Source organism: Wickerhamiella sorbophila (genome assembly GCF_002251995.1).
Source record: "Wickerhamiella sorbophila strain DS02 chromosome Unknown contig1, whole genome shotgun sequence".
Classification (NCBI taxonomy): Eukaryota; Fungi; Ascomycota; class Dipodascomycetes; order Dipodascales; family Trichomonascaceae; genus Wickerhamiella; species Wickerhamiella sorbophila.
Window position 1 is genome coordinate 109,206 of NW_020193984.1, and position 26,828 is coordinate 136,033.

General features: G+C 47.1%; 16 protein-coding genes across 16 annotated transcripts; 8 read left to right on the plus strand and 8 right to left on the minus strand.

The window, feature by feature from the left end:
- Window positions 1–136: 136 nt before the first annotated feature.
- B9G98_00072 (5-hydroxyisourate hydrolase) lies at window positions 137–493 on the minus strand (the record flags this gene model as incomplete). The annotated part of the gene is made up of 1 exon (XM_024806630.1): window positions 137–493. One exon carries the CDS (start codon window positions 491–493, stop codon window positions 137–139), a length of 357 nt encoding a protein of 118 aa, XP_024662398.1.
- A 237-nt stretch (window positions 494–730) lies between these two features.
- Window positions 731–1,876, plus strand: B9G98_00073 (hypothetical protein; the record flags this gene model as incomplete). The annotated part of the gene is made up of 1 exon (XM_024806631.1): window positions 731–1,876. One exon carries the CDS (start codon window positions 731–733, stop codon window positions 1,874–1,876), a length of 1,146 nt encoding a protein of 381 aa, XP_024662399.1.
- Window positions 1,877–1,893: 17 nt separating this feature from the next.
- B9G98_00074 (Prephenate dehydrogenase [NADP(+)]) lies at window positions 1,894–3,207 on the minus strand (the record flags this gene model as incomplete). The annotated part of the gene is made up of 1 exon (XM_024806632.1): window positions 1,894–3,207. The coding sequence occupies one exon, from the start codon at window positions 3,205–3,207 to the stop codon at window positions 1,894–1,896; it is 1,314 nt and encodes a 437-aa protein (XP_024662400.1).
- A 178-nt stretch (window positions 3,208–3,385) lies between these two features.
- On the plus strand, window positions 3,386–5,485 carry B9G98_00075 (Conserved oligomeric Golgi complex subunit 3; the record flags this gene model as incomplete). The annotated part of the gene is made up of 1 exon (XM_024806633.1): window positions 3,386–5,485. One exon carries the CDS (start codon window positions 3,386–3,388, stop codon window positions 5,483–5,485), a length of 2,100 nt encoding a protein of 699 aa, XP_024662401.1.
- Window positions 5,486–5,725: 240 nt separating this feature from the next.
- B9G98_00076 (Vacuolar protein sorting-associated protein 41) lies at window positions 5,726–8,242 on the plus strand (the record flags this gene model as incomplete). Its single annotated transcript, XM_024806634.1, has 1 exon — window positions 5,726–8,242. One exon carries the CDS (start codon window positions 5,726–5,728, stop codon window positions 8,240–8,242), a length of 2,517 nt encoding a protein of 838 aa, XP_024662402.1.
- Window positions 8,243–8,423: 181 nt separating this feature from the next.
- B9G98_00077 (Transcriptional regulatory protein pro1) lies at window positions 8,424–9,803 on the plus strand (the record flags this gene model as incomplete). The annotated part of the gene is made up of 1 exon (XM_024806635.1): window positions 8,424–9,803. The coding sequence occupies one exon, from the start codon at window positions 8,424–8,426 to the stop codon at window positions 9,801–9,803; it is 1,380 nt and encodes a 459-aa protein (XP_024662403.1).
- A 122-nt stretch (window positions 9,804–9,925) lies between these two features.
- On the minus strand, window positions 9,926–11,998 carry B9G98_00078 (ATP-binding cassette sub-family D member 2; the record flags this gene model as incomplete). The annotated part of the gene is made up of 1 exon (XM_024806636.1): window positions 9,926–11,998. One exon carries the CDS (start codon window positions 11,996–11,998, stop codon window positions 9,926–9,928), a length of 2,073 nt encoding a protein of 690 aa, XP_024662404.1.
- A 132-nt stretch (window positions 11,999–12,130) lies between these two features.
- On the minus strand, window positions 12,131–12,976 carry B9G98_00079 (Putative cytochrome c peroxidase, mitochondrial; the record flags this gene model as incomplete). Its single annotated transcript, XM_024806637.1, has 1 exon — window positions 12,131–12,976. The coding sequence occupies one exon, from the start codon at window positions 12,974–12,976 to the stop codon at window positions 12,131–12,133; it is 846 nt and encodes a 281-aa protein (XP_024662405.1).
- A 520-nt stretch (window positions 12,977–13,496) lies between these two features.
- Window positions 13,497–16,223, minus strand: B9G98_00080 (Dual specificity protein kinase pom1; the record flags this gene model as incomplete). Its single annotated transcript, XM_024806638.1, has 1 exon — window positions 13,497–16,223. One exon carries the CDS (start codon window positions 16,221–16,223, stop codon window positions 13,497–13,499), a length of 2,727 nt encoding a protein of 908 aa, XP_024662406.1.
- A 424-nt stretch (window positions 16,224–16,647) lies between these two features.
- On the plus strand, window positions 16,648–17,034 carry B9G98_00081 (hypothetical protein; the record flags this gene model as incomplete). The annotated part of the gene is made up of 1 exon (XM_024806639.1): window positions 16,648–17,034. One exon carries the CDS (start codon window positions 16,648–16,650, stop codon window positions 17,032–17,034), a length of 387 nt encoding a protein of 128 aa, XP_024662407.1.
- Window positions 17,035–17,217: 183 nt separating this feature from the next.
- B9G98_00082 (Aspartyl aminopeptidase) lies at window positions 17,218–18,597 on the plus strand (the record flags this gene model as incomplete). The annotated part of the gene is made up of 1 exon (XM_024806640.1): window positions 17,218–18,597. One exon carries the CDS (start codon window positions 17,218–17,220, stop codon window positions 18,595–18,597), a length of 1,380 nt encoding a protein of 459 aa, XP_024662408.1.
- Window positions 18,598–18,609: 12 nt separating this feature from the next.
- Window positions 18,610–19,086, minus strand: B9G98_00083 (hypothetical protein; the record flags this gene model as incomplete). Its single annotated transcript, XM_024806641.1, has 1 exon — window positions 18,610–19,086. One exon carries the CDS (start codon window positions 19,084–19,086, stop codon window positions 18,610–18,612), a length of 477 nt encoding a protein of 158 aa, XP_024662409.1.
- A 269-nt stretch (window positions 19,087–19,355) lies between these two features.
- On the plus strand, window positions 19,356–20,306 carry B9G98_00084 (hypothetical protein; the record flags this gene model as incomplete). The annotated part of the gene is made up of 1 exon (XM_024806642.1): window positions 19,356–20,306. One exon carries the CDS (start codon window positions 19,356–19,358, stop codon window positions 20,304–20,306), a length of 951 nt encoding a protein of 316 aa, XP_024662410.1.
- Window positions 20,307–20,339: 33 nt separating this feature from the next.
- Window positions 20,340–21,356, minus strand: B9G98_00085 (Sterol-4-alpha-carboxylate 3-dehydrogenase, decarboxylating; the record flags this gene model as incomplete). Its single annotated transcript, XM_024806643.1, has 1 exon — window positions 20,340–21,356. The coding sequence occupies one exon, from the start codon at window positions 21,354–21,356 to the stop codon at window positions 20,340–20,342; it is 1,017 nt and encodes a 338-aa protein (XP_024662411.1).
- A 71-nt stretch (window positions 21,357–21,427) lies between these two features.
- B9G98_00086 (Regulator of Ty1 transposition protein 10) lies at window positions 21,428–24,016 on the minus strand (the record flags this gene model as incomplete). Its single annotated transcript, XM_024806644.1, has 1 exon — window positions 21,428–24,016. The coding sequence occupies one exon, from the start codon at window positions 24,014–24,016 to the stop codon at window positions 21,428–21,430; it is 2,589 nt and encodes an 862-aa protein (XP_024662412.1).
- Window positions 24,017–24,390: 374 nt separating this feature from the next.
- B9G98_00087 (hypothetical protein) lies at window positions 24,391–26,469 on the plus strand (the record flags this gene model as incomplete). Its single annotated transcript, XM_024806645.1, has 1 exon — window positions 24,391–26,469. One exon carries the CDS (start codon window positions 24,391–24,393, stop codon window positions 26,467–26,469), a length of 2,079 nt encoding a protein of 692 aa, XP_024662413.1.
- Between the last annotated feature and the right edge of the window lie 359 nt (window positions 26,470–26,828).

Below are 26,828 nucleotides of genomic sequence, written 5' to 3' on the forward strand. Positions count from 1 at the left end.
AACTGAAGTTTCCACCGGCTTGGGCGCTCCATTCCCATCTCACCACCGATTTAAAGAAAATTGGCTACTGTGAGTACTATTAGCTGTCCATTAGTTCAATGGCTCAATAACTCCTGTGAAAAGGGCCTTGGTTTACTTAACTTCCCCGGTATGTGCTGTAAGAGTAGTTGGACAACAGCAAAGGGATATGATAGTGGGCCTGAGGAGGGTCACTAACAACGAAAACAACTTCCACAACCGGGAAGAAAACTTCGCCTTTGGTCTTAGAGCTAAGATAAGGACCAGTCTCGAACTTGATTTTATGGGCACCGGGGATTACCGACGTCACTCTGGCGCTCTCCCAGTTCGAGATACGACCGTCGTTATCGGTGTGGCCAGTGGCAATAGGGATCTCCTCGCCATTTTGTAGACGGCTGAGCTCAACACGCACCTTGGGAGCAGGAAGTCCAGTAACCGTATCGAGAATGTGGCAAGTAATGTAGTCTCTAGACATGGTGTGGGGATGAAAGGTTGGGCAGGCTTTATCTAATCTTATCGGGGTGCGCCGAATGCATTGCAGCTGATCAATTTTGGAGAAGCGATCGAGTCAACTGATCAGACACAACCCATAAATTTTTTAGTACCGTATTCCTTCTCAACTTTTTCTTTTGCTTTTATTGATTTCATTCATATTCCTCTCCTTATCGGCATACAACCTACTTTAGTCAGACGGAAAAAAAAATACTTTCCAATGTTCAAAATATCAGGATTTGATCTTCCAAAGAAGATCGAGAAAGAGGCACCTAAAAAGAAAAATAAGCCTCAGCCAGGATCCAAGAAGCTAAACCCTTCTGCTGATGGACTACAAGAGCTGTTCGGCCAGCTGGGTCGTCAAGACGAGGCTGGGCCCAAGCGTAAACGAGAGGTTGATCCTAAGCCAGAATTGAAGAAAAATATTGTCAAGGAGGCAGAATCAGAAGAATCAAGTAACAAAAAGACCAAAAAAGAACAAAGACCGAAAAAAGAAAAGAGCAATGAGAAACAAAAGCCTAGTGCAGTCGAGCCCGAGCCAGAAAAAATCTCTACCCCTGCTGCGATGACGCCCGAACCAAGAACAAAATTAACACCAATGCAACTGAAAATGCAGCAGAAACTTAGTGGTGCGCGGTTTCGATGGATCAATGAGCAGCTATATACCACATCCTCGTCAGACGCTCTCAGCCTATTCAAGAAACAGCCGCACGTTTTCGACGAGTACCACCAAGGATTCAAGCATCAAGTCGAATCATGGCCAGAAAATCCCGTTGATACGATGGTTAAAAATTTCAAGCTTCGGTTGCAGAAACCACTGAATGCTCCTGGCGGTCTTCCTGCTGATTATAACGGCGACATCGTGGTTGCAGATATGGGCTGTGGTGAAGCTAAACTGGCCCTGAAAGTCTCAAAATTGCGTGGTGGACCCAAAAGTCGCAAGGCAAGATTCCAGGTCCACAGCTTCGACCTGCATAAAGCCAACGATCGGATCACTGTTGCGGATATGGCAAATGTGCCGCTTCCAGATGAGTCTGCACATGTTGTCGTTTTCTGCCTGGCCTTGATGGGAACTAACTTGGAGGATTTTATCAAGGAATCACTCCGCATTTTGAAGCCACGAGGAGAAATCTGGGTTGCCGAGATCAAGTCCCGATTTGACATCACGGACAAGGGCACCGACGTCCAGCGATTTGTAGACACCCTCAAAGGATATGGCCTGCATCATAAAGCTACCGACGACTCTAACAAGATGTTTGTGCGCTTTGAGTTTGTATTCTTCCCCAAACAAGAAAAGACAAAGTTCATCGAGCCCGAAAAAGATGAGCGCCCATTGCTCAAGCCTTGTATCTATAAACGTCGTTAATGCACTGATCTATGTATTTAAAGAGCTTTCTTTAGTTGTCGTTCATTGATGGCTTTGAACATTTCGTTACCCAACTTGGTAGCTTCGGGGAACATGTGCTGGAAGTACTTTTGAGTATCCTCGAACATGATTCTATAAGCTTCGAAGTCACCATTTCGAACAACGGTGGACCATGATCTGGCAGCAATGACGAACTCAATGTCGTCACCACGGTAGCTTGTGGTGGAAAATGCGTCTTCAATACACTGGTCGAGTAACCCAGGTGTCATGAAAAGGAACTCTGTTACACCTAGCAAAACACGGAACAAAGGAGTGGAACAAATCATGTGGTCGTAGGGAACAATTTTACGTTGATACCAACTGTCAACAATGCCCAAAATACTCAGATGAGAGTTGGGGTTTCTGGCGGTGCCAGTGACGTCTTTTGAGAGAGAAAACTGACCCAAAAGCTCATCCGGCAAAAGCATCGAGTGACTAGGATCCTCATTAACACGTCTGAAAACATATTCCTTGGCGGCATAAAGGCGCTCCTTCAGCTGTTCCCGCTTGCCAGCTACAATTAACTTCAAAAGCTCAGTAACGGAGGAGGCATACTGCAAGGTTTGATCGTGTGCTTTGGGATTGGTGATGGCAAGACCAGCGTAGACGTGATAGTTATTAGAGTAGATTCGCAAGGCAATGTTGATCTTGGCGTTTTCAAGCCCTCCAGCCAATCGAGCATGTGCCCACGGATACTGCTTGTTGGCCTTCCAGGCAGTGCCCATAGATAAAAATGCCATGTGCGTGACTGCTTGCGTATCTGCAGTGATAGAGTCGTGCTCATCAGCAGTCAAATGCACGATTCTAGAATTCAGGCATCCCATAACATTCTCGACAAATTCCCGAGACTTGTCTTTCGCTCGGTGTTGAATAATAACCAAAGGTTGACCACGGGGATCAACTTGAGGGCCGTGCATAGAGTGTACAGTGATGATTTCGACATCGGGTGGGAGAGACTTTTCAAAGGCATTGATTTCAGGCAACTTACAAGATGTCTGCCCACCGACAATTGCACCGATCTTGGAAGACGGGCCATACATTTCAACAACTTTGTCTATATTCGAAGCTTCCACGCTGTAAATAATGAAATCTGCCTTGCGCGACACCTGATGACCATCTAACAGGATTTCGATCGCAGTATCCTCGAACTCCTTCTTGAACGTTTCGTAGTTGGCAGGTAGGTCCGAAGCACAAACAGCCCAGCCAGCTTGAGAAAATCGTCTGGCATACATTTTGCCCATGGCACCCAGGCCAATAATGCCAACGACTTTACTTTTATCGACAGTAGACATTGTTGAAACGGCAAGTGACTAACCTGGCTGAATCACCTCATTTCATGCCCTCTGCTATAGTTTCTAAAGAAAGCTAATACATCCGAAACGCATTTAGATCTTTCATGTATTGGGCAATTTCAGCGATTTTACATTGAAATTGCCCTTTTCGCGGGCCCTTCTGTTTCTGGTTTGTCAGATGTTCGACGACTGGGCCTATCGAGAGCATTTCGATACACCGCGTCGTGAGCGCGCGAAATCAATTGTACAAAGTGTTGCTTCACAGATAAGTGCTGAAGAAGACTGGGTGCTGCCAGTTGTAGAGCTGCGGCGCCGCGCCAACAGCTTGCCACGAAGCGAGAAAGTGACAACTCGAAGTTGGCCGCTGGACACACCATTTCTCGACGCCCAAAAGGCAGAGATGAATGATTGGAAACTATGGGTAGGTCCCGAATACAGCATTGATGATTTTGACGAAGCGTTGTTCTCTGCGCAGATTCTGGAGAGCCAAACTGTTTTAGAAAGAGCTCGTTTGGCGATTTCAGTTTATAACCGGCTTGGCGCCGAATCAGAGCAATTAATTGACAACATTGAGGCAACGAAAAGCAATCTGGAAAATATTAATACTCAAATTGTTGAAATGCGAGTGGTTTCTGATGGTGGTATTCATGAACAAGAGAAGCTGGACCAACTGCACAAAGATCTGGACAAGTATCTTCGTATTTATGACAATTTGGACAACTCTACAAGAATATTGAATAAACCCGGCAATAAACTGGTTTCCAAAGTGCAGGAGTTCAGAACTCTTTTGCAAAACCTTGACGAAGGGCTCGAGTTTTGCAAACAACATCCAGAATTCAAAGATATGGATCTATATGAAATGAGGCACACTCAATGTATTTTAAGAGCGGTTACACTGGCACAAGAGTTTTGTGTTGGTCATCTAAGGAAGGTTACCGGCTCAATTCTGCAAAAACTAGTTGCGTCTTCAACTTCCAGCACAACTGGCGCTATGCATGCACTTATCTGGACCAAGTTCGAAGCTGACGCCGAGTTTATTAGCCCAATTGTGTCTGTTATTAAATCTCGCGATGACGAAAAACTAGAATCACTTCTTATGGAGGTCCAAAAGCAGTATTTCACGTGCCGCTCTCAACTCATTTCTCCAGAGATCTCGCGGAGCCTTGCACCTTTGGCGCCGCCAGGACCCCCAGACTTTATTGTTGGAGCGCAAAATATTTTGGTGCAGTTCATGACACTATTCAATAAAGAGCTCGATGCTTATCGCAAGGTCATGGGAGAGCCTGATGAGCAGTATGAGCAATGGCTTACAGACTTATGTCAACCTCTCTACGACCAACTTCGGCGGTACATTATTAGGGAAACGGACATTTCACAGCTATGTCAACTGATCATGTCGATTCAGGGCCACGATACCCAGGCTTTCGATCCTATATACCGGGATACTCAAAACCGTCTTGTTTTCCGAGCCGATTTGATTGTCGATGGCATCTCAAAATATCAGCCAACGCCTAAAGACTGGGGTAAAACAGTGTATCCAACAGTGACACAGGCTTTGGATTTACTAGGCCAGGTGTATGAGTTGTTGAACAACGAGGTGTTTAACAACCTTGCTTATCGATGCGTTAATCAATGCATTCTGTCTCTTGAAACAGGACGCGAGTCGGCCATGACACGTCTTGGAAAGATTGAGGGAAGCTTATTTCATATCCAGCAGCTGGTACTGTTACAAACCCGTATAATGGATTTCAATGTGGAGCATTCGGTGGAGCATGATGTCGACTTTAGTGGACTGCAAACTTTTGTTGAAGCATTCTGGCAAAATAGGTCACGTTTTACTTCCGTTCGTGAGCTTTTTGGCATCGCACGAACATCAATGCCTCATGTGATCGAGCACATGATCGATGCCATGGAAGGTTTGTATTCTGCGTTGCGTCTGGCTGTTACGAGATTCACAGAATATGCTACAGACTCTATGATTGACCCGATCTCCAAAAATGATGCGCGTACTGCCCAACATGACGTCCATAACTTCCGCGAGGCTGTGGCCGTTGAGCTTAAACGTATCAACACAGTTGTTCACGATTACATTTCGGAGCCTCGCGTCTGCGATGTCCTGCTGGATTCACTACAAGACGATCTTGTTAAAAAATATACTGAGTACTACCACTTGATCTACAACACTGGTAGTCCTGATATGTTGGACGGCGTAATGGATGCAGATGCAATGATGGCCTGGCTTGGTGAATTAACAAGACAGTTCCAAACAAATTTGTAGCATTTTAGGCAGTATAAAACCTCTAGTTCTGTAAAACTTCCGGATTATAAGTGTTCTGGTCCAAGCGTGCGCTGAGCTCCTGCTTCAAGATGTCAATCTTACTCTCATCGATAAATAAATGCCTATCATCAAGTTCTTCGATAATAATATCCTGCCGGCGCATATCTATACTGATAATGAGCGCTCGTATCGACGGATCGCATTCAATGAGCGCTCCTCGAATAGCTTTTGGCATTAGTCATGGAAGACTCGCAAGGGGACGTTGAAAAGGCGCCTGAAAGCGAATCAACAAAGTGGGAACAAGAAACCAGCGGCTCGGAAGAGAATGTGACTGATAATGAGACATCGAGTTCGGATGGCGATGAGGAAGAAGAAGAGCCAATGTTCAGTTATAGCCGCATAACGGGGCTACCGCCTACATTCTTCCACAAAGATGCTGTTAGCTGTGTTTTGATACACGAATCAGTCTATGTTTTTGCCACCCATTCTGGAATTGTTCATTTAGCAAACACAGATATGACGCCGCTGCGTACGGTCCGCAATCACAGAGCCTCAATTGTAGATATATCGTGCGATGGCCAGTACGTTGCCACGGCCTCAATTGATGGTACGGTTGTTATTTTGTCTATCACAGACACACAGGATGTTGTTCCAGCAAGCTTCAATAGACCTGTGCATTGCGTGGCATTGGATCCGAACTACAAAAATACTAAATGCTATCTCAGTGGAGGCACTGCTGGCACAGTGATCAAATCAGAGAAAGGGTGGCTAAGAGGAAAAAAAGACACTGTCTTGTATGAGAGCACTAGCACTGTATTGGCTATCAAGTGGTGTGGTACCCGAGCTATTTGGTGCACTGAGGAGGGTATCATTGTTTACGACACTTCCTCGAGCACGATTCTTCAAAGAATCTCTCGGCTACCGAACTCTCCTCAAGCAAATCTCTACAGGCCCCAAATCACGCCCTCTAGTATAGATTCACGTGTGTTGGTCGGCTGGGGATCAAGTATTTGGATCCTAGATCTTGAAAGTCCTGACATTGTTCTCTCATCGTTCAATGTCGAGTGGCTGCTGTCAGGGCTGACATTTTTCCACGATAATATACTACTACTTTGCTCACGTCTTGCCGAGGAACCAGAACTGCGCTTGATGGACTACACAGGCTCTGAAACATACGCTGATGAGCTCTCCCTGGTGGATTATTCTCGGCTAGGTCCCAATGACTACCATTTACAAGGATCTGGTCCGTTTTATCTTGTATCTGCTAAGGACGCAGTAATTGCTCGAGAAAGGGATGTGAAAGATCACGTAGACTGGCTCATGGGCCGGGGCCAATTTGTGGAAGCTTATAACAGCTCGGAGAAAGTGTGTGATGACCCGACTCGTAAGAGAATTGGTCTAAAGGCAGTTGAGAGCCTAATTGAACTACAGTCTTGGACAGATGCAGGTAAATTGCTAAAGTCTGTTTTAGGCCCAGATGACGCTAACGAATGGGAAATATGGTCTAAACGCTTCCTAGACCACGCACACTATTTTTCGCTGGGAGATAATTTGCCTAGTGATTTAGCGGGTCTTGATGATGTTCGAACATCGATCCTGGAGCACGCTGCTACTACCTCTTCTAAAAAGCTTTTGGAATATGTTCAGAATTGGGATTTCTCACTTTATGATTCTCAATCAGTTCTAAGCGAAGTCGAATCGAGCACCGATCCAACAATAATAGATGCTCGAGCTCGACTGCATCGACAAACAGGAGATCCTCTTAGGGCGGTGGAAGACTACTTGAAGCTTGGATCCAGCAATGCATTCAAAGTGACATCGGAGTGCTATCTCTGGGGCGATACTTTACCTTTACTAGCTAAAATTTTGCGGGCTGGCAGCGAGCCTGACATACAGAGTCGGCTCTCTGTGCTCGTTGCAAACAATCTGCAAGTATCTCCAAAAAAAGTCGTTGAAGAGCTGCAAAATGCAAAAGAGGACCAGCTGTTGTTGTGGTATCTTGAACTCTTGGGGTCTGAAAACGAGCTTTTAATCAGACCGTTTGGTGATCTGCTGGTGAAGCTGTATGGAGAGTTCGCTCGAGACAAACTCAAGGTTTTTCTTACCAGAAATGACAATTACAACCTGAGCGTCGCAATACAGGTTTGCGATTCAAAACAGTATACTGAGGAGCTGGTTTATTTATTAGGCAGGGTTGGCCAAACCCAGAAAGCCCTGGGCCTTCTACTGGATGAACTCAACGCAGTCGAACAAGCGGTTGAGTTTGCCGCTCAGCATGATGAGGCTGAGCTTTGGAATACACTCATAATGCATAGTACAAGCAAACCGGAATTGGTTATCCGGCTTCTTCGTTGCCCCCAGGTGAGTCCTGTACAAGTGCTCCTGAAAGTGCCCGAGCATCTTCAAATCCCAGGCCTGAAAAAATCCCTCTTGCAGATTTTTGAAAACCAGTCTGCGGTCATTGATCTGAACTATGGAGCGCTTGCGGTTTTCCGCTCAGAGTCCAAAAGCTTGTTGACGGGCTTACAGAAAAGTCGCCATGCCGGTGTGAAAGTAGACGCACCAGACGACATGCTAGATGGAGGTGGATTGCTAGTGCAGGGTGAAAAGATAATGCCTATTTCTGAACTTGATCCTCAGGGAGAGATAAAATTCGGGTTTTCCACGCTTTCAAACAAGATTCGCAAGTTGGCTCGACTCATCACTTTTGCCAGCACCAACAATCCCGCTCCGACCGCGTCGCATGCGGCTGCATGATGCCTCCTTCCTTTGCTTATCTAAGGCCCGGCTCGGCTGTTCTCGGGCTAAACCCAAATTTTTTTCGTTGACGGATCAGAGGTTTTTATGTCAGGTTAGGGTAATGACACAGATCTCCACATAGACTAATTGCAGGCCAATTTTTTTTTATATTTTACATCAGGAAACCCAGCAACTTTATATGACCCCGCGACGTAGCCGTAATGGCTGCCAGTCTTGTAAGGCACGTCGAATGAAGTGCGACGAGGCTCGCCCAACTTGCGGCGCCTGTCGCAAGAAAGGAATCGCTTGTGACTACAAGGTCAAGTTGAACTGGTTGGGATCAGTGGCACAAGTTCGAGCGCCTGCTGAGGTCACTCGATACAAACGCAGGACGAAACTGCCGCCTACTCCAGAGTCGCCACATATTTTTACCCCAGACTTTTCCGTTTGTCGAACGCGGATAACGTTTGTTGAAAGCCCCCATCCGCGGCTAGCTACCAAGTTGGATCCGACACCTGAGATGAAGTTCCAAGAGCACTTTGAATTTTTTATTAACGTGACCGGGGTAAATTTGGTGCCGGTTCCGTACGCTGAAAATCCGTTTACGAACGTTCTACCTAAGCTTGCCCTAGGTGATGACAATTTGTACGATCTTTTGGTCGCCTATGGAGCTGCTCATCGTGATATGCTTTTGCGCAATGGAAACCAGAGCGAAGAGCTTGTGAACAGTCTGGTTGACAAGGTAAAACAAGCGTTGGATGTGATGCAAGTAGTCAATCCAGATTCGGACGGGGCTTTGACCCTTGCCGCGGTTTTGTCTTCTCTTGACGTGGATCGCAACCGGCCCAGTTGGCGGTACTATGCTCAATTGGTTCTAGAGATGCTTGATAGAAACCCAAGGGACCTCTCGGGGCCCCATGGTGAGCTGCACTCTTTCGTAATGAGACTAACCGCCTTTATGGAAGTGATGGGCAGTCTTTCGGCCAACACATTCAGCCAGCTTCCAGCAGTATCATGGTGGCCCCGTTGGTCAGGCTCATTTGATTATTTAACAGGCGTGGACCTCAATGTTTTACCGCTCTTTGCCGAAGTTGCGAACCTCGTCCAGCAACGAGAATACTGCGCGTTGTCTCTTCATGATCTTGCCGGTCTTTATCGCCGTGGATTGCAGATTTTCCAGTTGCTGGGAGATTATTGGTTTGAAGAGTATCGTCCAGTTAATGAAATTTCTGCCATGTGTCTCCTGTTTCAACAAGCACTCCAGGTGCATATTTATCGTCGTCTTTTCACATTCAAACTAGAGCACGAATACGTACAGCGGCTAGTTGCCCGTATGACACGAATGTTTGACCAATATATCAAAGAGGACTCTACTATCCAGTGCAATATGGCATTCATCATTGTCACTGCTGCCAGTGAAGCTTTGGACCCTGAAATGCGCAAGACATATTTACGGCGACTAAAGACTATGGAGCGGGCTGGGTTCGCCTACGCTAGCAGTGTTTCAAGCGCGATTGTAGAATGCTGGAACCAAAACCAGAGCTATATTGGTTCCACGAGACTTTCTCTGTTGATGTGATTTATTTTTTGCATCGTTTAATGTTCGACCGGTTTTCCAAGAGTCGCAGACAGTCAACTACATAGATATTTATGACGTTAATATTTATAAAACCCTCTCGAGTTTAAACCTTTCAGTAAATTTTATGCTTTGGCGGCTTGCTCTAAAATTCGAAGCTTCTCAATCGTTTCCTCTTCGTGTCGTAACTCGTAATCGATTGCAAGCTTCTCCTCTTCCAGTTTCAATCGCTCATCCGCATCCAAATCGGTGAATACGTAACCACCATAGCCGTCAAAATGCAGAATCAAATTATGGTATTTCCAGAGCGATGCGCGATGAGAGACTGTCAAAAGCGAAATACCGAGCTCTTTCGCATGAGTGTAAATCACGGTTTCGGTATCTAATGTGACACTTGATGTGCATTCGTCAAGAATAGCAAACTTGGGTTTGTGATAGAACAGACGAGCTGCTGCAATGCGCTGTTGAACACCCATACTCAGCTCCTCTCGCCATTCCTTGACAGTATTCCATCCCCCAAAGTGATCCACGAGCTCACCGATTTCTAGAATATCCAAAATCTCTCGCAGCTCTGCATCACTCACTGTGTTATTATCTTCGGTTGTGGGATAAATAACAAGCTGGCGTAATGTGCTCTTGGACATATACGGCCGCTGAGGAATGTAAAAGATATCGGATGCCGGTGGTCGCACAAGCAATCCCGCTCTGATCTGCCAAAGACCTCCCAAAATACGGAATAATGAAGACTTTCCGCAACCATTGGGTCCGACGATAAGCAAGTGTTGGCCTTGTTTCACTTGGAAACACAGCTGACGGATCAAAACGTCACCGATAGGCGAGACAATTGGCACATTGTCAAAAATGATGTCGTGGCCTAGGCGAACTGTAGGTGGTGGCAGATCCGAAAAATCATCCTCACTATCGCTGGCCATGAACGACTTTTCGAACTTGCCTCGCTTGACATCATCCATAACATTCATGAACGTGGATACTCGTGATGTATACCCTGCCAACTGTGAGATTTCTTTGTATGACGACGTGATACGACCAAATGCATCAGACCCCGAAACTAAGAACCGACGGTTCGTGACGAAAAAGCTTGTTCGCTGACTTACAGTAGAAATGACGGACTGGCCGGCGAGATCTTTGAAGAAAACAGGGATGGAGCATAAAACAAGACCCAGAGCACCCCAGTAATATTTAATCACAAAGTCTTCAGAGAAGTTGTAAATTAACCGGTGTCGCAAAACCCGATTAACATGTTTACTGAGCGCGAAATATGCAGTATCCAAGATATCCTTTTCGGCCTCATTGCCTCCATAGAGAGCGATTTCCTCTGAGTACTCAATAAGCCGAGTATGTTTTGCTCTAAAGTCACCTTGCAAGTTCGCTTCCTTCGCAACAAACTCGCCAAAGGGAGGGGCGGAAAGCCGTAGCATAGCAGCCGACATTTGGATCGCCAACCCAATGAAGAAGACATTATCGCCACCAATTCCTTTCGAAAGCTGCCATGTATATAAGAACATGTCGAGAATTGGCTTGGCAAGGTTGGAATAAAGGTTACTTAGAGACGCCGAGAACCGGGCGATGTCTGAGGTCATAACCTGGTCTGCATTCTTGATGCGATCATCCATGTTTTGCAGCAAATAGTAGATCGGGATATTGCTGTCTGGTAGATACTCCTTGAGCATATACCCATTGAGCCGACTTCGGAACCGTAGCGACAGCTTACGCCGAAGGTATGATAGAATGCTGTTCGTGAAAGAAGCAGGAAACCCCACAAGCAACCAGAGTAGCACCGACTTCATGAATTGAGTACCTTCACCTTTGACCAGATGCGAAACTAGTTTTCCGTCAAGGTACGCAACATAGAGCGAGATGGCCGAACGAAGAACCAGAAACACTGTCTCAAGGCATAAAAGCATGAACTCTCGGGACCTGATACCGTCGGGAATAATGATTTTGAGAATACGCAGCAGGTTGTTGAAAAATACCTGGTCAATCGCGACTCGCTTCTTGCGTCCGGGCACTTCGGCCTGCTTCCCCCCCGCAGCGGCATCCTTGTCAACTGGTTTGGGCTTGAACAACCGATAACCCAAAACTAAAAAATACGACAAGTACATGACTCGCGTGGCAGCCGTACGGTGCTGTTTGTACACCCCCAGCCCCGTTGTTGCCAGCTTGGATAGATTCGCCATAAAGTGGAGTACCGATGATGACAGATCTGACTGGAGGGCCTGGCGATAAGGCTGCGACAGAGCGGCGGCAGGGGACTAAGACGCAATAAAAGAAAGAGTTATGGAATTTTGAACGATATAGAGCTATACACCTTAGAGCTTGGCCTCAGCTTTAAGAACATTGACAACTGCCTTGCCGTCGGGGCCACGCTTGATACCAAGTTCGAGCAACTTGGCGAATACCTTAGCGAAATCCTCATAGAAAGCATCCTTATCCTTGGCGTACTTCTCGACCCACGAGCGGAACTTGGGGTCCTCAATAAGCGCCATATCGGTAGGAAGCATCATGAGATCTTTATCTTCGTCATAGAATTGACGGACACCTGCGGGGGACTTGCCCTCGTACCATTCCTCGTTCAAAAGCAGCTTGAAGTATGTGTTGCTGAAGCGGGTGGGGTTGGGGACCCAGGGACCATCGAAACCAGAGCGATTGGCATGGGTACGGCCAAGATTGTGAGCACCAGAGAGGGCAACAATCTCTTGATCGTTGAAACCCATACGGTAAAAGATGTGGCGCAAATGATCAGCGCCTTGAGCACCGTCTGGCAAGCGGCCATTGGGGGGCACGTTGGAGTCATCGGCGTAGTCAACGCGACCTGGCTTCCACTGAATTTTGGGGCCGCCCATGTACTCAAGGGCAACCGTGCCGGCAAACGTCCAGAGGTCGGCGTAACTGATCCAAGGGAATTGCTGCTTGATGGGCTCAAGGAAGGCACGCGCATACTCGAGACCGGAGTTGGCGCCGTCGTCAGCCTCAAGCTTGTAACGCATGGTAGCGCCATTCGACCCGCCAGTGTCGCTAGCCTTGTCGTAGGTACCCGAGGCGTGCCATGCTAAACGGACGAGAACGGGACCAGCAGAGCCATCATCGTAGCCCTCCTTGGGAATAATTTTGCGGATAGCCTCCGCTACTGCAGCGTAATCACCTTCTTTAGACATGTTTATGTTTAGACTGTGAGATAAAATGGAAACAGGTATCGTACAAATAGCGACCCTTAGCTAATAACATGCAGATCGTTCACCCTCTGCCCTACCCCCACATTAAAGTGCATGAAACCGAGGTAGCTTTAACGTACTTTCAAGTCGGTCAGCGGCTTCACACCACAACAACTATTTCATAATTCGCATTAATCGTGTATTTTCATGGCGCTAATCAATCAGATTTGCTTCTCTTGATCTTCATCCGCCTTCACGAGCGTTTTTTTTTCGTATCTGGGGCTGTTTGCTCAGAATATGCAACCTAATACACGCTTGCTGGTTGGTCCTCCCCCACCACCACGGTTCCTGTCACAGGCAGATTAGTCATTCAAAAAGAATTGAAAGAGAACCTAAAAGCGACGCAATCATTGCGAATGAACAATGCAACCATTAGACTATAGAAAGAAAAAAAAAACGAATATTAAATGCAAAATGCGAAATGTATTAAATGTCGTCTGTAGACGCCGTGGCCATAGTACCTTTAAACGCTTGATAAAAAGCCATGGTTCAAAGCACCACTAGCACTCAATCGACGCTGAGGCGACCATTGTAATAGATGATTGACAAAGTCTGCTGCAAGCGGCGGCAGGAAACTCGAAAGCGGAGTCGACCCCGGTGGACGTCGCATGACCCCTTTGGTCGATCGGAGGGTCAAGGGTAGGCCGCGGGGATCGAAAAAGTGTCGGCCGCGTGAGCACCGCATCAACATCGCTATTTCAGGCGGGCCAAGAGTTTGACAAAGAAGGGCGATCTGGTCCTTTTCGTCCTCTCCGGGGAACAATGGTCGGCCAATAGCAAGCTCCGGCACCATACAGCCCAGACTCCACATGTCAATTGCCGGCGTGTATGGAACTCCAAGTAAAATTTCTGGGGCCCTGTAAAACCTGGATTGGATGTAGGTGAATACCCGCTTATTTTCATGACAGCCAGAACCAAAATCAATTATCTTCACTTGACAGTTCACGTCATCAGACACGAGAATATTTTCAGGTTTGAGATCACAATGAATAATTCCCTGAGTCTCCAAAAATTGTAGTGCACAACAAATTTGTTTCGTGATATACTGTACTGAGCTCATAGCGAGACCCTGGTAGTTGTTTCGCTTTAGCACTTCATACAGGTTCGCACCTAGCAGCTCTGTGACAATGCACATGTGGCCCCGGAACATGAAGCTGTTAAGAATGCGGACAAAATGATATTGGTCTGGGGATCCAGCTCGTTTCAATGTACTTAGCAGGCCGGCCTCCACTTTGGCTTGACCCGCAAGTTCTTTACGGATCGCAGTAACCTTCACAGCTACAAGGCGCCCGGTGCGATAGTCGCGGCAACGTAGCACAGTACCAAACGAACCGACACCAAGTTGAGATTCAACTCGGTAGCGGTATGCAATGTGGTCTCGCTCCACAAACTGATAGTTGCCATCTTTATCCCTAAACTCGGTTTCAAGAGGCTTGATGAGGCCAGGACTGCCAGTGTAGTAGGCGTGGGTAAAATCGGTGATCTCGTTGCGCTCATAGTCACTCAAATTCATGTCGTATTTCACAATGCTGGCACCATCGACAGGAATAGTAGTTATATTAGGGTCAATGTCGACCAGTGGCAACGAAACTTTAAACAATCGAGCTAGATTTTGCTGAACTTCGATCGGGGGTAGTTGGGTGGCAGGCTCTGGCCAGTCTTCGAGTTCATCAGACAGAGAAAGCTCGGTGTTAGATCTCGAAAGAGCGGAGTTTGACGACGAAGGAGTGGCTGGACGACTCGATCTCGCCGACGATCGCGATGTGCTTTTCAATGCACTAAAAAGTTTACGCGAAAACGACCGCACAGATGACGAACGTGAGTTCGGGCTATCCGATCGATTGTTTGGAGGCGCCGCTGGTGTAGACCTACCAGAGTCTCTGAAATTAGGTGGAGCAAGATCTAATGGAAATCTATTCACCCCTTTTTGACTGCTCATGCTGGAAAGCTGCGTAGAGGAAGAATGGGGTAAGGTCCGCATATGCAGATGGCTTGCCATCTTCAAGCCAGGCACTGAATCATAACCTCTTGCTGGTTCAGGTGTGTATTTTCGTCGAAAGACGGGGCGCTTTAGAGCCCTGTCTTGGTCTGGAAGTGGTGGGGCTTGGGGGGACACCTTAGCCGCTGCAAGGTTACCCATACTTTGACTCCCTCTGAACTTATGGAATGGAGGGTTGACAGGGCCCGGTGGGGCTACCTTTGCAGACGAAACTCTAGCCCGCATTTGCTCCTTGGGTTCTGATGGAATAAGTTTATTGTGTCGCTCTTGGATTCGCCTATCTGCATGAAGCTCAGGTGGTTTGATTTCGGTACGTCTGGTCTCGGTTGATCCGCTCGATAAACGTAGACGTGGTTGAGGAGGAGCTCTGGTTGGGGGCTTGAGTTGATCCTGCTTCAAAGCTCGGCGTTGCGGACTCTTCTGCTCGCCTGTTCCGGCGCTAAGGCGTTTATGGGCGACACTTTGAGGCCTATTGAGCTTTTCCGCAGAAGCAGATAATGTGGTCCGGGATATTTTCGGGATTTCCTGGCTTGTGCTCCTTGGGATGTGGGATGAGGGACCTGGTTCTGGTTGTCTCGATTTTTGCGAAACCAAAAGAGGTCGTTCGCCCGTTAATTTACCATTTGATCCGGATGGAGACATTGGTTCAACCGGTATTCTGAGCGATTGCACTGATATACTAGCCCTGAGCCTATGAATTCCTGCTTTAAGCATGGGCTCTTTCCGGTCAGCGCTGTCCGTACGCGTTGGGTGGGTTCCTGGGCGTCGATCCACAGACTTGGGGACATTTGAAGTTTCTTCAAATGGTGGTAATAGATCTGCAGATGTGTTTGACTCGTCTGTCTCCAGCGCAGCAAGAGAAAATGCTTCTTGTTCTAATAATTTATCGAGGGCCTCCAGAGCGCGGTTCTTCCTGCCCTCAAGTTTTGGAGCAGGCACGGTAGGTTTGGTCTGTTTTTCTCTTCTCTTTGGAGATCCTATTCGCAAACCCGATAAATTAGGCATAGAAAACTTCTGCCGCAAACGTGGATTCGATACTGGTGGGGCTGGCTCTACCTTCCGGTCAATATGCAGCGGAATGGCTGATCGAGGAGGCGGCGTAATATCCACTGGTACATACGAGCCCATCGAGGAGCCGCCATGTATTGGAAGCGCCGAATGCGACATGTTCCGTCGCTCTGGCGAAGCCATGAGCCGTTTGTTTTCGTTTTGAATGCTAGGGATGCTTAATGCAATTCGTCTCGCTGACTAGTCAACAAAGCGTTTCAAAGTCGCGTTTCGATCAGGCAGGCGTGGGCGGAATTCTTAGGTTGGAAAGTGCCTATAAAATAAAAAACTGGGAGCGGCGATTGGAATTAACCAACGCACGCGGGGTTGTTTGCAACGAGAATGAACGATTTATGTCGCGATGTCAAGCTAGTAGCCCGAATTTCCCGATCGCTTGATTTTCCCAATTGCTTGAACCGGTAATAACCGATGCTACCAGCCTCGCAATCAAGGATTTTAGCTTGTTTAATAGTCTACTAGAGTTTACTTTATCCCGTCGCTAGATCCCAAATGAAGCTATCGCTTGACTAATGCTGGGCATTCTTGACACTCGGTGACTGACCCAACGATGTTGTCTAGATTTTCGGCAGAGAAAAGCGTGCTGGTGGCAGGAAGGCCGGTTGTTTTTCAGCTGGTTTTGGTACAAACTGTATACGACCGTGGCGAGAGCTTTGAAGGCGTTGCTCAAGTGGTGAACGATCACCCACTGCTCGTCGCCATGGACTCCCCCGTTACCGATGATCAGGCAAAAGAAGTGTATGAAGCTATGCTGGATCACTACAATGCAAGGGTCGACGGCCCCGGCAAGAAAAAGGGTCGCTCGAAACAAATAGAGCTGCTCGCCCATTTGGTTTTCGGCGCCTATGTACAGGAGCTCTTGTCGCTAGTGAAAGACGATCAAGAAGAGTTCCAAAGAGTGTACAAAGAGAGCGAAGAACTAATGCATCTCAACTAATTATAAAGACCTCCTATTTATTTATTTTTTAATCATTCTGTCCAAAACAAAAGGATATGCTCAACATGTAGCAGTCTCGACCGATCAACCACTGCAGTAGCCATAGCGCCGTTTGAAATTACTATGCATGCTCCATACGTATTGTGCATTTGGGATCCACGCTTAACAACTTGACATTACAACATGCGTTATACTAACGATTTCTTAAAGTTCGTCAACGCCTCGCCATCACCTTATCATGCGGTGCAAAACTCGGTTCGCATGCTCGCCGATGCAGGCTACGTCGAGCTTTCTGAGCGATCCCAATGGAACCTCAAGGCTGGCGGCCGCTACTTTGTGACTAGAAACGGCTCTTCTATCGTTGCTTTCGCTGTAGGCGGTAAGTGGCAGCCTGGAAATGGTGTTGCGGTTATTGGTGCGCACACCGATTCGCCCTGCTTCCGAGTAAAGCCTGAAAGTAACCGTCAGAAGGAAGGCTATCTTCAGGTCGGCGTTGAATGCTATGGCGGTGGCTTGTGGCCTACTTGGTTTGACCGTGACTTGGGAATTGCTGGTAGAGTATATGTTTCTGAGAACGGAAAGCATGTGCCCAAGCTGGTCAAGATTGATCGGCCCATTCTTCGGATCCCAACTATCGCCATTCATCTCCACCGAGAACAGGGCACGAAGCTCGAGTTTAACAAGGAAGATCACCTTGAGCCTATTCTTGGTTTAATCAAAAGCTCTTTTGATGGAAAGCCGGCTGATTCGACCGAGCAAAAGGCAACCACGGCCGGCGTGACCACTATGTCCTCTCGTCACTGTCCCCAGCTTTTGCAGGAGGTTGCCAAAGAAATCAACGTCGATCCCGCGGCAATTGAGGATTTCGAGCTGGTCGTTTTCGATACCCAGCCATCTGTCGTTGGAGGACTTAACAATGAGTTCGTTTTCTCGGCTCGTCTGGATAATCTTAACTCTTCCTTCTGCTCTCTTCAGGGTCTCATCAACTCGGATGCTTCTATCGCAGACGACGCTAGTATTCGTGCTGTTGCATTGTTCGATCATGAGGAAATTGGCTCGGAATCAGCTCAGGGTGCGGCTTCTAACTTTTTGCACGCCATTATCTCTCGCCTGGCTTCTGAAGGCACTAATGTTCCTTACGAGGCTCTTTCCAAGTCGTTCCTGCTTTCAGCTGACATGGCGCATGCTATCCACCCCAATTACAGCGCCAAGCATGAGGCTCGCCATAAACCCGCCATCAACGGTGGTCCGGTCATCAAGATTAATGCCAATCAGCGGTATGCCACGAACTCACCCGGCATTGTTCTTCTTCAGGAAGTAGCAAAGAAGGCTGAGGTTCCATTGCAGCTCTTTGTTGTTCGCAATGACTCGCTCTGCGGATCAACCATCGGCCCTATCTTGGCTTCAAGGTTGGGCATCCGTACTCTTGATATCGGAAACCCTCAGTTGTCAATGCACTCTGTTCGGGAGACTGGTGGCTCTGCTGATATCGGTTATGCGGTCGACTTGTTCACCAGCTTCTTTAACCATTTCACTGAGATCGACAGTACTATCGAGGTCTAATATAGTCTATAGCTACTGCTCAACATACGGTTTGTTTTCCTCAAGACTGTTATTGAGAATTTGTTGCCACGGCTCCGGTACTTGGACTTTATACGTGCCGCCGTCGTCATAGTTGACCGTGACTAGGACTTCGTCGATGCGGGCAGCCACTTTACGAGCGTTATGGCTTATGATAATGCCTTTCAGTCCGAAACGGTCTTCGCCGATCCAGCTGACCTTATAAGCGACCGAGATGGTATCCGGATACCTCATTGGATATCTCCATGCTAATTCGCAGGATCGCATAATAGGGCCAATTCCAACCCCCGACATGAATTGCTGAGTATCCAGTGCCTCCTTTTCCCAGTCATTAAACGCATTGATCCGTGCAGACTCGAAGAATCTGAGGTATTGGACATTGTTTACATGCCTCATATAGTCCATATGGCCCCAGGATATCGGATAATCAGCTAGCGCCAGTCGGCTTGGTGTGAACCCCTCTTTCTGCATAAGGCTCTTCATCCAAGGCTCTTGGGCCGATGAAAAATAGCGTGTAATACTACTCAAGCATCTATACGCGTGCTGGCGGCGCTGGCATGCAAGGATCATCTAGCAACTGTGTCAAGAAGCAGATTTTCAGTATGGCGGGGAAACCTATTGGGGCCGTTTGCTAATCTGCGAGCCATGTTCACCTGCATATTGACCGTCACCGTTTCTGCCGGGCACAACAAAACGCAGTAAAATATGTTTATAGTGGATTTTTTTACAATTAGACTAACATGTTTCCTTTGATTAGTGCTACTAGTTTGATTATAGTTGGCCTGTTTGTGGTCTGCTTCGCCGAAGACTGCCACCCGGGCTCGGTAAGAGCGTGCCTGGATCGGTTTGATCAAATTATCGCGAGCTGTGGAGAAGACGTGGACTGCCAATGCGATGCTCTCTGGACGTCGGGAGTCAGTTGTTTTGGTACTTGTCCAGAGGATGCTAAGGCGCATTTCGTTCGCAACTTCCGTAACAATGAATGCAGTGATCAGGCTTGGAAAAGCTTGGAAATCTCACCCACCAGCGCCAACTCTAGTTCTCACGAAGATCTCAGTTTTGCTTCAATTACTCCAAGTCATTCCCATACGGGTAATACCTGGAAAAGCTTGGACTACTCCACCGCCAGCGTCGATTTTAGCTCGTACGAGGATCTCGGGTCTCCTTCGAGTCATACCCACAAGGATCAAAGCGAGCCAGTTGCCCAATCTGCAACAGTAACGGAGGCGGTGCCTCAACTCCCCGGTGCTAAACTGAGACGCTGGTTGAACCAACTCTCACTGGACAACACAAAGACTAACTCCAGCAAAACAAACCTCACGCCTACTGATTCTCGATACCTGAATGCATCGATTCGTGCCAGTGTGACTGCAATGCAGCAGCCCCAGTCCAGCTGGTCGATTGAGGAAGAGACTAGGAGAAAGCAACTGCAGAGAATGAAAGAGAATCTGCAGAGTATTCGATCTTCTAGAGCACGCGAATCATCTCTAGCTCGATTAGCAGCGGAAGCTTTAACTAGTAGCATCACCCCAACCGAGACAGCACCTGTGGAACCCCAAGAAACAACTAGGGAATCAGCGAGCACCGTGGAGCACGCTCACGAATCTAGTGCATCGTCGTACTTCGAAGTTCACCTGGTTGCGATCGCGCTGTTTCTGTTATGTCTCAACTTTGGGTTGCCTGCATTTTGAATGATATTGAGGGTTTTACATCCTACTGTATATTCAAGCTTTGAGTGTCTCCTCGATTGCTTCGTCCAATGACCATTTCGGGCTGTATCCAAGACGCTCTTTAGCCTTTGAAATATTATAATACCTGGTCGCACAGGCTGTTCTCACACGGAACGCAGTAAAAGAGGGCTCTTTTCCAACAAGAGCGCACCCCCATTGTGAAAGATAGCCTAGAACTACTCCCAAAGATTTGGGAATAACAAACTGTCTCTCAGCAATGTAACCGTCGTGCTTCCAGATTTGTTTCGCCAGAGACCAGAAGTAGATCGGTTCGTCATTAGTGATGAAAAAGGCTTCCCCAGCAACACCAGGGGCGTTCTCCATCAGCTTCTGGGCAGCCAAAACATGCGAATATGCAACATTGCCCACGTACGTCACGTCGAAAAGATTCAAGTTGTCACCTAGTTGGATTTTGTGCTGACCACGTTCTGCCATTGTTCTTAGCGAAGGGATCATTTGTCTGTCACCAGGACCAAAGATACCAGCAGGACGAAGCGCTACTGTCTTGAGTGCACCGTTCGCTTTCAGTACGAAAACCTCAGCTTCCTGCTTGGTGGAGTTATAGGCATCCATAGCCTTACTTGGGAAGGGGAGACGCTCATCGGGACCAAATAAGTCCTCGCCGTTGAAAACAACACCCGCAGAAGACGTGTAAATCAAAGCAGGCACTTTGGCGTCCTCGCAGCACTTGATTAAAGTTTTAGTTCCCACAACATTGACCTTATGGTAGATTTCTTTCCCCATACCATGAATGGGTGAGGCTGAATGAACGACAATCTGAGGAGAGGATGCAGAAAGAGCCGCCTTGACGTCTTCTTCTTTGGTCAAATCACCTACGTGGACAACAATCTTGGAACGATCAAACTTGTAGCCACTAGTATCTGGGAGCTCTCTAATATCAAAAACATGAATTTCCGGTCGCGGCTCTAGTTGCCAAAACTCATTGATCAAGTGTAAACCGAGAAAACCGCTTCCACCCACCAGCAGCACACTCTTGAGAGCCGAAGTCATCACTAAGCAAACGGGCTCGCGTCCCTTGGATATCAGGTGCCCCTGAAAAAAAAATTATAACAGCTAATGTTTTATTCTACACGAAATAGTGCTAAACCCATACCACCAGCAACCAACTTGTCATTCTGTAAAGCAAGCGTTCCTGTATCAGCGACTGATGTGTATAAGCTCTGTAATAACTGGCCCTCCAAGCTCCAAAGCCTCACTTTCTGATCACAGCCTGTTGTGTACAGTTTGCCGTCTGTTAAAGCCATTGAGCTGATTGTTGAGGAGTGTGCATCATTGTGACGGAAAACTTCGGTGACTTCATGTTGGGCATTCACCGTCACTGCTACCAGTGCATTATCGTCGCCTCCTGAATAGTGATGAATCATTCCATCGATAAGTTGAACCGCAGAGCAGCGAACTCCAGATTGGTGGATCTGGTGTCTCAACAAAGGTTCACCTATGTTCCCGTCACGGCAGTGCCATAAAACAAGGTGACCATCGGTTGCAGAAGTCAATAGATATCCGTCGATCAAATGTACATTGAGAATACAGCACTCTCGATATTTTTTAGTCACGAGAAGACTGAAGCTTCCGTTCTCAAATCGCCACAAACGCAAGGTAGAGTCAGAGTAACCGGTAGCTAAAATCCAAGAGCCCTCAGAGGTTTCAACTAGGTCAAAATCCATGATGCGCAGATCTGGAGACTTTGAGACAGTTGGAAGGCGCGCAATTTCCATTGCGTAGACATCTTTGTCGTGAACATCAACTCTCCACCAGATCAGCTCTTCACGACCACCGCCAGTTAATAAATATTTGCCACAGAGTGACCAGTGCAGGACCTGTATACCGGAAACATGGTGCCTCAAAGAGAGTTTCGTTTCTATAAAATCATTCTTGTCGAGTAAAGCAAGATTGACGCATGTGTCCTCGGAGGCTGAGGCCAGGAGACCCTGGTGAGCCAAACTGAACTCAAGGCCGCGAATTTCTCTTCCATGAGTTCCTGTCCGTAAGATGCTTTGTTTGAAATGTTGATTTCCTGGTTTTGAGATAAGTGATAGTTTCCCAGCTTTGGTGAAATATAACTCAAATTGAGATTCATCAGCCCGATTGACTTCTGCGCACCACGCCCTATGGGCTCCACCACAAACCTCGGATGCAACCTCATAGTCGTGAGTTGAATTCCAAATGAAGAATTTGTCAGTCTTGAAACCGAAGAAGAGAACCGTACCGTCGTCTTGAATCTGAATACGCTCGACGCTGCCTCGCTGAAGCTTGTTAGTGTAAAAAGGTGTGAGCTGAGTGTCAGGTGAAAAAAGGCCGTAATGTCCGCTTCGACAGGAGATCATTACTCTTTCGCTAATAGCAACAAAACAGGTTATAGTGTCCTGGGTCTGGAAAATCCTTCGGGTAGTAGTCCATTCGTTGCCCTTCGAAACAGCAACACCACCGGCTCGAGAACCAACAAACAGCATGCCACGGTGATAGAGTGCGCTAGTAATCATGAAATTTTGAATTGGTGCGAATGTCTGCAGGGTCTCACCGTTCAGATCAACGATGCGGTAGGGCTCTGTTTTGTTTTCAGTCTGTAACAAAAGGCAGGGCTTATTATCCTCCATAGTAACAGGGAATGCCTCAAGCAATTTGCCAACTAATTCAACTTTGAATTGGTAGATTCCGTCGGAAACAACCACGAATCTGCCATCGCGGGCGGCAACAACAAATCTGTCACCTACCAAGCGGACTACCGAATATTCATCAAGGATAGTATGATCAAGTCGACTCCATGCACCGTCAACATGAGTGTATATTTTGCCTGCAGAAGTTGTCAATACTATCCTGTCTTCCAGACGCTTGTAATCTTTCAGATGTTCGCCTTTTTCAGGCTGTCCAACAATATCAGTGATAGACCATTCTTGGAAATGTTTCGGTTGAGAAATGTTTTGAAGCTTAATGCGGCCGTCACCACCACCGGTAACCAGGACAGTGTCCCCCTCGAATTTTGTTGTAGATAAACACCAAATGTTTCGGCCTTGGTGACCATGGACGACTTGAATTGTCTCCAAGGACTTTTTCTGTACATTAGCTTGCCACAAACGAGCCGTACAGTCTTCTGAGACACTAATAACTAACCCGTTGTCGGCAAAATCTAAGCTCCAGATACGAGAGGCATGGCCCCAACCTCTGCCAATTAATTCGCCAGTCTCCAAATCCCAAACGATAATGGACCGATCATCCGAGCATGAGGCCAAAAATTTGCCACATGGGGAGAATTGTACATAGAAGATCGACCCTTCGTGATCAGTGAAGTTGTATTTGACCTGCTCTGTATTGTAATCCCAAACAACGACACCACCAAGCACAGTGCCTGCTGCACATAAATTAGACTGGGTATATAGTTGGCCCGAGTACAATATTGAACATTCCGAGCATTTTCGAACTTGATTGACTCTTTTCGCATCGAGATCAAACTCGATAACTTCATTATGTGCTGTTTGAATGAAAGCCATGCCCAATTTTAAGCCGACGGAAACAACCCAGTCATTAGCCGACAGCTCGCGAATATCTCCATTCTCAGTCTCTTCCAAGGTGGTAAAAAGAACTGACTTTGCACCCCAAAGTGCAATCTGGTCTCCAAGTGCTGCTATACCATGGATCTTGTGTAATGAGAACATTTGTCTTTTAAATAAGAGCTCACCAGTTTTCCATTTGTATACATAGATACAGCGACCAATCCCGGCAAATAGTAACTCCCCAACGAGTTTCAAAGCCGTCACAGGACCCTGAAACCGTAGACTTTCCATGATTGAAAAAAATTACATCATCACCATTGAAATGATCGGCGCGTTCTGCCGAAGGCAAAGCTAAGGATAAAGCGGCAAGCTATCGATAAATTAGAGTCTGTACCTGTGGAGAGCGCCAAACTTTGTATTTTGGCTAGGCTTTTTCACTATTCAAAACTCATCTCAACTGCAGCCCAAACCCTATACATTAGGTATTGATTGTTTACACTTTGATTTCCTAAAAACTCATAACGCGAAGAACCAAAATGTCAAGTTCACCAAGGCGCTCGCCGCGTTTGAAATCTCAGACATCAGCTCTTTCGCCAGTTGAATTGAACGAGATGCCTATCATTTTGCCCCCCGAAACTCCGACGCGTAAATCGCCCAGAAAGACTCGGAACCGAAGTCCATCTCCAAGCAGCCCCGTGCGCCGTTCGCCACGTTTACGCGCCAAAGAGTCGCTTGCACCTTCTGCACATCTCGAGATGGATTTGCAGCTTTCCCCTCCAGTCGCTTTGCCTGAATCCTTGATGTCGAGCCCCGAGCGTGTTAATGAAGATGAGGACCAAATTGGCGATACGACTATGGGCATGTCCCCACAAGCCAACCCCCCCAATGTTCGAAATCAAACTCCGAAACCCTATTTTGAAACGGACACCGTGATGATTTTTGGTGACGACGCAATGAGCTTCGCTAACCCGGATCCAGATGAGCAAGCACCCGCGGTCCACCTACCAGTGAGTCCCCATAAACGTCATTTTGAAGAAGTGGGAACTCCAGAACTCACTATTACATCTCCACTACCAGTTAATGGGAGGCCAATGGCCACGCCTGTACGACATGTGCGACCAAGATCATCTTTTACTACGCTAGTTCCACCTGAGACGCGTGGAAGACCTATAGAGTCTCCTTCAAGACAGTCCGCAGAACCGCAAACTTTATCACCTACTCGTCCTTCTTCTTCATCCCGTGGCCCTTCATTTGCCCGCCCGACCAGAGCTTCTTTGGCACACAACAATGGTCAACCCTCTCCGCATACCCAAGATTCGCCATCGAAAATGATACGATTATCGCAAATCCCTGAATTAGGACCAAAATCATCTGTGGTTGGAACCCCAAGGTCGCCAAGTCCTAGATCACCCACAGCAGCACGCTCTCCTCGTTTGAGCATGCAAACGCCCCGCAGACTAGGCCGTGAGGTTCCGAGCTCTCCTATGCGTCGTACTCTTTCGCCAGTTCGATCTTCCAGCAGCCGAAAAGCTCCACCATCGTCAGCTATTGGTATTGAAGCATTGTTGACCCGTATCGGAGCAGAGCTGGACCCAACAGAACTCAAGCAATTGGACGTAAGGGTTGAGCTGTCTGGGACCCGCTATGCTCAATCAATTGTTTCATTGCAGAAACGGGCACAACAACTTGAGGCGCAGCTAGAGAAGATGGCCACTGATTCTACTGTCGCGCCCGGGGTAGAACCCTTGCTCAAAACATACAAGGACAAGCTTGATAAGGCTACTTCGATTGAGCTTGTTCAGGATGAGATTCAGTCTGCTAAGGAGCTACTCCATAAAGAAACTGTGAAACTCTCAGAGACAAAGCACCAATTCATGCAACATCAGACTCTGTCTGCACGAGAGCGAAACTTGAAGGCGCGCATTGCTGAATATGAGAAATTGCTTCAGCAGCGTCCAGTAACTGCGTCGAAACTGTCAAGTGTAATGAAAGAAATTGAACAAAAAGAGAGAGAGCTGTCAAAGTTGCGTGTTGAAGTCGACGCTCAGGCGAAAACCCTGCATGAAGAGAATGCGCGATGTGATAGCTTGATGGAAGATGTTATGAATCAACAAAATGCCAGTAACGATAAGGAAAGTACCGCAAGAGCGAGATTGGAGCAAGCAAGAAACCAAGTGAAACTAGTGGTGGATCAGTTTAAAATGAGGGGTATCACTTGGAGTCCGAACGGGTTTGTTCTCCATCATCGCTTTCTTGAAATTTTGTACGATCGAAAATCAAAAACCCAGAAATTCACTTTGCTAGTCGAAAACCCGGTATTCGATCATTATTTTGCACTACTTGACAAGACAAAGTCCATCCGAACTAATCTGGAACTTTGGGGTACCGCACTGAATACCTATCACTTGCTTAATGATGTTCGTGCTTTAGGATTCAACCAGTGGATTAAACGTGGCGATCAGCTTGTTCTACGCCAACGAGTACCCCAGGGAACGGTCGAGATTACTCTCGATCGCGGCTTGCCCCGTGTGTCGGCAAAAATTCACGATAAAGAGCTTGAAAAGAAAATAACGGATTTTGAATCTTTATCTGAACTCCTAGCAAGTCAAAGATAGTTTAATGTTATGTTTATTTATGCACTCGTTCTGTGATGTCATATGCTATGCACAGAGAGTAGGTTGTATAACCTGACCTGTTGATTTCGTTCCATCACATGTTGATCAACTTATAATTTAGTCTCAGGTTTGCAAAAACAATATAACGATTGTTTTTTGTACATTTATTTCGAATGAAATTTGTTTATCTAAGACTATGATTATACCTGCTGAGATACGAAGAGAGTCAAGGTCGGTGAAAAATCGAGTTGCGAGCATTCTCTCAGACTCTGAGTTTGTACTGGCTGTAGAAAATGCATACCAAAGACCTCTGGTTGCAAACAAACGATGTGGGCTTTGGTATATTCCCCCCGAACACC